The sequence below is a fragment of the Lupinus angustifolius genome, chromosome LG04 (assembly GCF_001865875.1).
Source record: "Lupinus angustifolius cultivar Tanjil chromosome LG04, LupAngTanjil_v1.0, whole genome shotgun sequence".
Lineage (NCBI taxonomy): Eukaryota > Viridiplantae > Streptophyta > Magnoliopsida > Fabales > Fabaceae > Lupinus > Lupinus angustifolius.
Genome location: NC_032012.1, coordinates 2,608,772 through 2,619,709, shown reverse-complemented (window position 1 = coordinate 2,619,709; position 10,938 = coordinate 2,608,772). Strand labels below are relative to the sequence as shown.

General features: G+C 34.1%; 2 protein-coding genes across 2 annotated transcripts in view; both read left to right on the top strand.

The window, feature by feature from the left end:
- LOC109345091 (17.8 kDa class I heat shock protein-like) overlaps positions 1-5,233 on the top strand; it is a 15,607-nt gene extending 10,374 nt beyond the window's left edge. The window contains exon 3 of the mRNA XM_019583873.1: positions 4,567-5,233. Coding sequence (XP_019439418.1) covers positions 4,572-5,048 — 477 coding nt within the window. The 5' untranslated portion in view covers positions 4,567-4,571 and the 3' untranslated portion in view covers positions 5,049-5,233. The remainder of the gene's footprint in view (positions 1-4,566) is intronic.
- LOC109345090 (UDP-glycosyltransferase 76F1-like) lies at positions 7,774-10,335 on the top strand. Its single transcript, XM_019583871.1, has 2 exons — positions 7,774-8,318; positions 9,176-10,335. The coding sequence occupies exons 1-2, from the start codon at positions 7,826-7,828 to the stop codon at positions 10,081-10,083; spliced, it is 1,401 nt and encodes a 466-aa protein (XP_019439416.1). The 5' UTR covers positions 7,774-7,825; the 3' UTR covers positions 10,084-10,335.

Here is a 10,938-nt window from a genome sequence, read left to right as displayed (position 1 = left end):
ATTTATTTCCGACTAGGTTATTAGGAGGATATTGGAGTAAGGTGGATGATCATGACATAGCATGCATATATTGCACTTGTGGAAGTGGATTCCCACATTTGAGTTACAAACATCATGCATCATTAACATTATGCACATATTATTACTTATGGTTATGATATTTGTTTATGAAATGTATGTTGATACATTATAGTTTATATTGATAAATGGTGGGTTATAATGTCGGTTATAGATAATATATGTGTATGTTATTATTTGGAGTATGATCTTCACTTATGTGCTATTTAATTATAGTCATGATATCTTGTCGATGAATTATACATTGATAATTGGTGAATTATGATATTGTTTAGGAATAAGTGTTGTTTATCTTACATAGGTTTATTAGATAATTGTTTATGAGAACAATTGACGAATTTAGTTATATTTACTCATGTGGATTGGATAATTGTTTACGAGAATAACTGATGAGTTATAATCTCATATGTTATGTATATATGAACTGCTTTTCATATCTGAGTAAGTCCATGTCGTCAATGAATTTACGTTCATTAGATGTCTTACTCTCTTTGTTGTATTATTCTTGTTCTGTATATATTTGCTATGCAGATGGCCGACAACAGCACGCACATTCGAGGCTATCACTTCACGATGTCCCCGATGGGACAATGGGCTAGTGACGGGCACATATATACATACACAGGCTCCTGCGGTTTGTTGTTGCACATGGTGTGCAACGGGTCATCAATGATGATTCGTAATCCCGACGCCCATATTGACGCTTCCTTCACTTTGCCGCCAAAGAGGCTGATGTCTCCAAAGGTTGGACTTTGATACTCGCCAGTCAGGAGTGATGGTGTTGTTCCCTCCCACGGTTATAGGATGTGGCAAGATTGTTTGGATGCTCCGTCATCCAGTAGAGCCAAGAGGAGCAGTGGTCTTGGGGGAGGTCCCTGCAAGAAGGCTCTGGTTGTGAGAATGTCATCCCCTCCGAATTATGCCGATGGGTTATGGCATAATGAAGTAGAAGAAAATGAGGAGGAGGAGGTCGTTGAGCTCGTACATGTAGAGAGCTCGGTGGAGGTGATCGACCTCGTGTCTGACTCGGAAGAGGAGGAGGACCCGATTGAGGGGTCCAACATTCCCAGAATCCTTTGAGTCAGCTTGTGGGCTAGTCGATGTCCCCTTTTGTTTTTGGTGGGGGGCTACGTTTCTTTGATTTTGTATATGTTAGTGGCGATGTAGTTTCCGCCTTTACTAACCTAGTCCGTATGAACTGACTATGACTTAACCCAATATATATATCTATGAAGATGTATATTCAGAAAATATTGTATCATTTCAGTTACCGTTAGGTAACCGGTTTTGATTTCCGCGTTATATGTTACTTAAAGTGATGTCCCGGAAAAGAAAGGTTTTAAAAGGAAACAATTTTATTTCCCCAATTCAAAAGAAAAAAAATTTACTCACTTTTCCGCGTAATAAATAAAGAGTATTTTTCGGGTCGTCACAGGCTGAGTAACATACACTTCTTCTTCTAATGGACCATTCAAGAATGCTGATTTGACATCCATTTGTTGAATACACCAGCCCTTATAACTTGCCAATGACACAACCAATCTTATGGTTTCCATTCTTGCAATAGGGGCAAAAACTTCATCATAGTCTAAACCATGTCTTTGAAGGGGTAGATTTTTTACAAAAATATCAAAATGACTATAGAGAATGTTTTTGAAAAAAAATCAAAATGCCATTATTTTGGGCTTCATATAAGATAGTTTCTTAACACCGTGGATAAGAATTCAGAGTTCAAAGTGATATTTGTTGCATTTTGTCATCCATGGAAGTGTCTGACTTTTGGTCTTTCGTTGGAGACTCACATTCTATCCTAGTCCATGTTTTTCCTATGTTGTAGACTTCCTTTATAAATTGAAGATATTTTTATTTGTCGGGTCTAAAAATGTTATTGACATAGTGTAAGATTATGCTTGAAAGTATGTTGGTGGGGTTATTTTTATCATAAGCTAAGTTTCCGAATTTATATGGGTCTCTTTTTAGTTTTTATGCACATTCTATTACTTTGATGTTGCAGATATTAGGAAAGTAGAGAATGTCCGAGAGTCTACATCACAAATATCTAATATTATCAAATATATATAATCATTGATATTCTTTGTATTTGATGAAAAATAATAAAAATGATAGATAAATTCTTCTTCCAACACTAACTCCCTTTAATAATATTAAATGTTGTCTTTAAATTTTTTTCATGATTTACCATTGCTAATGATTTATATTTTTAACTTATATCCTAATAACTTTCTAAAATGAAAATTTATTATACTACATTACGGGTGAGCGTGAGACGGGTTATGACATGTTAAACATGTCCCTCACCCGTCCCTAAACATTGATCGAGTCAATTTTTGAATCCGAACTCGTCCATAATTAGAATGTGACGCATAAGGGATAAGTCCAAAATAAGACGGGTCAAGATAGGGACGAGTCTGGGTTGAAATATAACAAAATGACAAACGTATATTTTTTCTCAAATATTTAAGCATGAATAATCAAAATTATCACAATATATATAAACTAAACTAAAATCTGCATTTCACATACATTAGTATATAAACTACAAAAGTTCACACAAAAATAAATACAATAACTAGCTATTAACTAACTCTTTAGCATCATAATGTCATTCACTCTCGTCGCATCAGTCATTCACTATCCAAGAGAATTAAACAATGAATAAAGTAAGGAATGAGAATCATATGATAAGTGGTGCGGGTATATTGTGTGGGCTTGTAGGTATTTGAGTTATGTGAACTGAATATAATGAGTATTGATATTAGACATGACCAAACGAGACGCCCAACCCGTTTAGCCCATGTCCGCAAATGCCAGCAATAATTTAAGCGGGTCGAGTATGCCCGCATTAGTTAAACAAACAAAATTCAATGTCCTTCCCGTTTTAATATTACAATTAAATATTCATATAACAAATAAAATAATTTAAATAAAATAAATATTCATATAATAAATAAAATAAAGTAGTTGAAGATAAAAAATTGACAAAAACTTTGACATTTTATATGAAGTTGATCCAATCACATTATATTACAATTTTTAAGGAATAAAAATCACATTACATAATAACTTATTTGAAATTTTCTTAATTTTTCCTTAAATATTATTTGTGGGCCGCTCGCATTGCCCAATGGAAATGCCCGCAGGCTTGGCGGGCAAAATGGGCAGGGCGAAACGGGCAAATGGACAAAATTTGCATGCCCTGCCCATAAAAATGCAGGCTATGCAGGCGCGCCCGCAAGCAATGTCCACTTTGTCATCTCTAATTGATATGTACTTATTCAACTATTCTTGATATATAACTATAATGGACGGGCCGAGAGACCCAGACAAAGACCCGAACCCGTCCTTTTTGATGACGAGTCTATCCTTTCTAATCGGGTCTCTCCTTTTTTATTTATTTGGACGAGTCATACCCGTCTTTAAGTCATTGGGTTTAGGCGGGTCTACGGATCAGGCCGAATCTTACCCATATAAATGCATAATAAATTTGGTATCTTAGACTTTTAAATTTTTAGTTACATAATATTTTTTATAAAATATTTGTATGTAATATTAAATTTATTGAATTTAAAATTGCATTATTAAGTATAACGTATTTTACACCATAATAAATATGAGTTAAAAATATATGTAAGACATTGTAAATATTTTTACACTGTGAGTACATCATTCATCATTGATTTGTATTACTCTTTTTGTTTTTTAGAGTTAATGGTGGTTAAGAAATCAATGATACATAATTGATGATAATGTTACGATGTATACATATTAAATCCAATCAATATTTACTTTTTTAGATATATTTTTTATTTATTTCCGTTAATAATAAGATAATAATATATTAATTGTGTATAAATTTTACACTAATATTATATGAGAAAACTATGTATGTACTAATAATGTATGAGTTTTATGTATTATCATTGCATAATTCACCATTAATATTTAATTATTATTATTCACTTTTCAAAATAAGTAATCAAAATGAATAGTAGATGATAAATTACATGCTTATATATCTTTAGACTTTAACTAGATTTTACACTCATATTACGGATGATTATCTATTATCCTCAACTATGTCCCTAATCACGTTTCTCAATCACAATAAATCAAAATTGATAATGTTATAAATATTTAATTTTCTTTTAGATGTGTATAGAGGTCTTTGTTTACAACTTTTGAATGATCATACACATTTCTCCATTGCTCTAGACTAGTCTTATGACCTCCACAAGAGTCCACACTGTCACTGTGGAAGTATTCATAACTTTCGAGAACCAAGATGAAATAGAACTCTTCAGTATCCTGAACCATCACGAACAATCCATTCTCCAAAGTAACCAACTCTTCATTCTCCTATATATACCTCCACACCTCCATTCATCCCTCACTCATCAAAACAACATCAAGCAATCTCTCTCAGTATTCACCAAAAGATTATTTCTACTTTTCTCCAAACCTCTGAACAAAAAATGTCGCTGATCCCAAGAGTTTTTGGCACTGGACGAAGGACCAACGTCTTCGACCCATTCTCCCTCGACATATGGGACCCATTCCAGGACTTCCCCTTGCGCACCATTGCTACCTCCGGCTTCGACGCCGAGACAGCCGCCGTAGCAAACACCCGCATTGACTGGAAGGAGACACCGGAGGCGCATGTTTTCAAAGCAGATCTTCCAGGGCTGAAGAAAGAAGAAGTGAAGGTTGAAGTGGAGGAGGGTCGTGTTCTACAGATAAGTGGTGAGAGGACTAAGGAGAAGGAAGACAAGAATGATACATGGCATCGCGTGGAGCGTAGCGGTGGCAGCTTCCTCCGCCGGTTCAGGCTGCCGGAGAATGCGAAGGTGGATGAAGTGAAGGCTAGCATGGAGAACGGTGTGCTCACAGTTACTGTACCTAAGGAAGAGATTAAGAAGCCTGATGTCAAGCCAGTTCAGATCACTGGTTGAAGTTGTTACTGAATATCATATATTCTGAATCAGATGTGAATGTTATGTTGAATAAAGTAGAGTCTGGTTTCAAATGTGTGAGAGTTCGATGGACTCTGCTATAGTATAGTTGTTTGTAATTGTGTTGTACCTAGAAGTATGCAAGGCCTTGCCAAATATATACTATGAGGTTTTAATTAAGTTTATTTTGATAGACTGTGTGTACTTTGTTGTTTTGTTTTTGTTTCATCACCTTGTTCTTTAACAAATCACAAGAGGTGTTTGCTGTATTTTTGCTTCACACGACAAGGAGTTCGGGTTCCAGATATCCAACCGTCGAAAACATTGTTTTTTAGATACTCTAAAATATAATCTCATCCTTTGTCTAAATTAAAATGTTACTTTTGTTTTAAAAAATTTCTTTGATTGATATTTTATTAATCTGAGACAATGAATAAAACAACATAAACGAAATGTGATTCCTGAAAACTAACTCAGTTTTGCTTGCCTGGCTAGGCCAGCGGGCTGGGCAAAACACACAATTTATATATGGTGGGAGGAAGCACATAAATACTGCCTGCTTTGCTATCACTTGTCCTTTCTCATTAATATTTCTTATAGTGTTGCTATTAGACAATATTTTATAAAGATAATAGTGAATTTTGTTTTCCAAGACCAATGTTATTAATTAAATTCTCCCAAAAAATTTCCATCCAGTCTCCCAAAAATTACATTTGTTGCTAACTTAAACCTCTAAAGATTTTGTGAAAGATGATATATTAATACAAGTTATGTAAACAAGTGATATTTGCATATTAATTAAAGATTTAAAAATAAATGGTAAAATTCTTGTGTGTCAAGTAAAAAATCATTAAACTCAACAAAACAATTAAATGTACATAATTTGTTAATATATTCAGTGTCACTAACTTAATCATTTAATATTTAAAAAAATAAATATCATGATAAATTTATTCTTTGAAAGACTGGTATAGTGCCAAATTTATTCGAATGAGTAATTTGATAGCAAATATAATATTTGAAAGAACAGTATGTTGAAAATTTTCTTGCAAGGACTAATTTGGTGATAAATATAATACATAAATGCTAATTTGATGACAAATTTGTTTAGAGAACTAAGTAGGTAAGGCATCATATTTGGAGGGTGAACATTAATACTATCTCTTTTTTTTTATTATTTGGGCTTTGGCATGGAGGTATGGTAAATGTACAAAATCATTGATGACTATGATTTCTAGTTTTTCACCATTGTATTTGAAAATTGGAACTGGATGATCTTTTGAGGTTGTTAATTGAATTTATGTCCCGGCTTAAGGAGTCAAAAGATAATAAAGTTTGGCTTCAGACTAAGGGTGGAAACAGGCCAGGCCGCCTATCAGGGGGCCTATTACCTGGCCTATAACAGGCTAGACCAGACCAGACTTTTTTCACGAACAGGTCAGGCTCAGGCTTTTTAAAAAGCTTATTTAGCTTAACAGGTCAAGCTTTAGGCCACCTAAAAAGCCTACAAAACCTAACAGACCAGCCTATTTAGATATATTATATAAGAATGTTGAAATTATACTATTTTAGTATAAGCAATATATATGTGGAATATTAATATAAAAATATAATTTAATTATTAGAATTAGATGAGTCTAACTAAAAATAAGCCTATAAGCCCGTTAAAATGTAGACATGGTAGCCTATTTCATGAGCATATAGTATAATAGGTCTTTAAATAGGCTAACAGGTCAGACCAGGTTTTTAAACAAGTCAGTCAGACCTAGGCTTTGAAATTTTTTTTAAACAGGCTAACAGGCTAGACCCAAGCTCCTATGTGCTATATAGGCTGGGCCTGTTTAAGGCAAAGCCTGACCTGACCTGTTTCCACCCTTACTTCAAACAAAATATATATGGCATATCAACAATATGTTAGTCAGTACTATAAGATCTTACTAAAATTTGAAGTGTATGATAGATTAAAAGTTAAGTTTTGATGAATTTGAGTGACATTTATAGGAGGGTAATCATACACAACAAAATAGTTCTTTAAACATATAGTAAGGAATAGACATAAAAAATATACATATTGCATTTTCTTATTAAATTAAATGAGGTTGAGTTTTCAACTTTTCATCCACTTTGACTAGTTTTTTCACATAGCATTTCAAAACAAAAATTAAACATAAAAAAGTAGGCGACGTGGATCAGCTCGCGGGGCTAAGCTAGTGCAGTTTGGGCTTGAAAATACAACTCATTTAAGTAGCAAATTTGTTTGGGTTGCGTCTATTGTAATAAAAAAAATGCAAATTCCAAAATTAGCTAGGATGAGAACCTCTCTAGTGCTTGAAAATTCACTATTGAATGAATAAGATTATAATAAGTGGCAAAACAAATCTATTTAATAGCTATAATTTCATGTTATTTTTCTATAAATAATAAATAAATAATTTAAAAAAAATTATCCTCATATTGAGGAGTTAAACTCCTTCATGAGAATGTGTTTTATGGAAGTTCTCTTCTTATTAATAATTAATATTATGAGATAATCTATCTCTTTATGTTACTAAGATCATAATATATATTTTCATTAATATTTTTTTAGATAAATATTTTTAAAAACTAAAAAATATTACTGATATTATAATTTCAGTGGTTAGCCATAATTATTTCCTCTTATGAGAAAACAATTAAAAATAAAAGAACTAGAGGGGAAGATGTAACACTATCTATAAAACATAGGTGAAGATAAATTTCAAGTCCAGCAAATACATTGAACACAATTGCATCAGACAATGGAGAAACAGAGAGGTAAAGGTCACAGATTATTGCTGATGCCATCACCCTTACAAGGCCACATAACCCCTTTACTTCAACTTGCACAAATCCTCTACTCTCATGGTTTCTCAATCACTATAATCCACACCTTCTTCAATTCTCCCAACTCTTCCACATACCCTCACTTCACTTTCCACCCCATCCCTGATTTCTTATCTGATGCAGAAGCCTCCACCTCAGATCCCATACACCTCACTGATCTCATCAACATCAGATGCAAACAACCTTTGCAGGAATCTTTGTCTACGTTGTTATCTCATCGTGATGATGATGATGATGATGAGGATTCTATTGCTTGTTTCATTTCTGATGCTGCTCTTCATTTTACTCAAGCTGTTTGTGATGGTTTTAACCTTCCCAGACTTGTTTTAAGGACTGGTGGGGCCTCATCGTTTGTTGTTTTCGCTTCGTTTCCGATTTTGAGAGAAAAAGGTTACCTACCTGTTCAAGGTTGGTTCTTTTAATTGTAGTAATGGTTATATGCATACCTTTTTTTATAAGAGACTGTGAATTTCAAATTCTAAACTTGTGTGGTTATATTATTTGAGAACTGTGTTTTCTGATAATAAATTCCCACATCTTTACCAACAAAGTGTTGGTAGTGATGTAAAACCTCTAACACCCATATAGACCAAAATGTCAAATGTTCCATTCCCATGAGCCACACTTGAGGGACAACCACATACCCCGAAAGAGATTAGTTACTATGCCAAACAAAATTCCACATCTTTGTTGCAGTTTTAATTAACCGAGTAATATCAGCATAAAGGTTGTAGTTCTCTCACAATTTAAAATTGTTTGATTTATTTATTTAATGGTTGGTGACATTAGAAGATTGTCATACTAGTCATTGAAATTGTAAGTATCAATCAAATTAGTTCTCAAGTAAGAGATGTATTTTGTAGACAACATAATCAAGCGCGTATTCAGTAAAGGTTAATCACTTGAAAGCTTATGACCTTTTGATAAGTTCTTTTTATCTTGTTTCGTAAGCTTATCTGATAAGCTTATTGAAATAAGTTACTAAGAATTTGTAGGAAGCTCATAAGCTATTTTTGTTACATGACCTGCTTAAGTGCTTATATGATAGGATAAGTCTGATTAAGCTCTACCAAATACTTTCAAGAACTAAAATGTGCATTACCCAAGTTCAAGTACTTATAGTACTGGAATTTGTAATGTTGCTATGATTTACTTTGCTATGATTTACTTTCTTTCAAAATTGTTATTTGAAGCAACATGTGATTGAGATGAGGCATCATTTTTGAATGATGAGGGCTAAACATTGATATTTTTTGAAAAACCAGAATCTCGATTGGAAGAGCCAGTGGATGAGCTTCCACCACTCAAAGTGAAAGACCTTCCTAAGATGGAGTCGCGCGATCCTGAAGCATTTTATAAACTAGTTTGTCGGTTTGTTGATGAATGCAAGGCCTCTTCAGGAGTAATTTGGAACTCCTTTGAAGAATTGGAATCATCCGCACTTGCAAAGCTTCGTGAAGTACTTTCCATACCAATATACCCAATAGGCCCTTTTCACAAATACTTACCTGAAGGCTCAACTTCTTCTAGTTTATTGACCCCAGACAAAAGCTGCATCTCTTGGTTAGACAGACAAGAGCATCACAGTGTTGTTTATGTAAGTTTTGGGAGTATGGCAGCAATAAGCGAGGCTGAGTTCTTGGAGATAGCTTGGGGGTTAGCCAACAGCAATCAACCATTCTTGTGGGTCATTCGACCCGGGTTGGTTCGTGGCTCAGAATGGCTTGAATCATTGCCAAGTGGGTTCGTAGAGAATCTGGAAGGACGAGGGTGCATTGTCAAATGGGCTCCTCAAGAAGAAGTGCTAAGCCATTCTGCCGTGGGAGCGTTTTGGACTCATAACGGTTGGAACTCAACTTTGGAGAGTATATGTGAAGGGATTCCTATGATATGTAGTCCATGTTTTGCAGACCAAAAGGTAAATGCCAAATATGTAAGTGATGTTTGGAGGGTTGGAGTTCAGTTACAGAATAAGCTGGAGAGAGGGGAGATAGAGAGGACCATTAGAAAACTAATGGTTGGGAATGAAGGGGATGAAATTAGACACAATACCTTACATCTCAAGGAAAAGGCAAATCTCTGCTTGAAACTTGGTGGTTCTTCTTATTGCTTTCTGGATAGCTTGGTTAGTGACATATTATCATTGGAATCATCAACATCTAGATCTCTTTGAATACTATACTATTCAGGGTTCAGTTTACATTCAACCACATGAATTGCCAAAAATCACTGAAAATTTATGAAGCAACAAAGTAGCATTTTCGTCTTGTTAGAATGAAATAAGAGTAGCCATCAGATTTCACTTGGATGAAATGCTGATATGGCATATAGATACAGGCAACAGTTACTCCTACCTTGTAATGCTGTAACTGTCACCATTTGTATTACTAATTTACTATCAAGTTTTTATGTACTTTTCGGATCCCCTTTGCACTTTCTTTTATAACTTGCATTCTATCTTTTACTAGCATTTTCTTAACGTGCAAAAGCTTGTGAGAAGTGTTGGAGCGCTTAAACAAACTTGCACTACATTTTTTACTAGAATCGGTACATTTTCAGCTGCTTTATTGATCACAACGAATATGTTTAATTTATCTAATCCTCTTGAGAGCAATTACAATCTATATACTTAGAAGAGACTAAACTTGCTATCCTAAATTTAGTTTCATCTTTTAGTTCTTCACTCAATATCTAAAGTCAAGCAAATATGAGGTCAAACATTTTCACAAGCATAAGCACAATGGAAGTTGGATTGAAAGCAATACGCACAAAGGCAAAAAATCAGAACTTATTAGCACTTAACTCATTAAAGGGCTATTCCCAGTCCTAGAATAAAAAACTACTAGCTGGTGCTCGAATTACAAGCCATAGATATCAAATAAGCATGGAACAAACGGTTGGATATTCCAAATGTCAAGAAGAAGTCTCACGCTGTGTAGAATTGAATGAACGAAGAACATATAAGTGGATGAACCTAAAGGCTTAATATTTTGAGTAAAAGTATAATGTCAAGTTCATTTATAAGTTT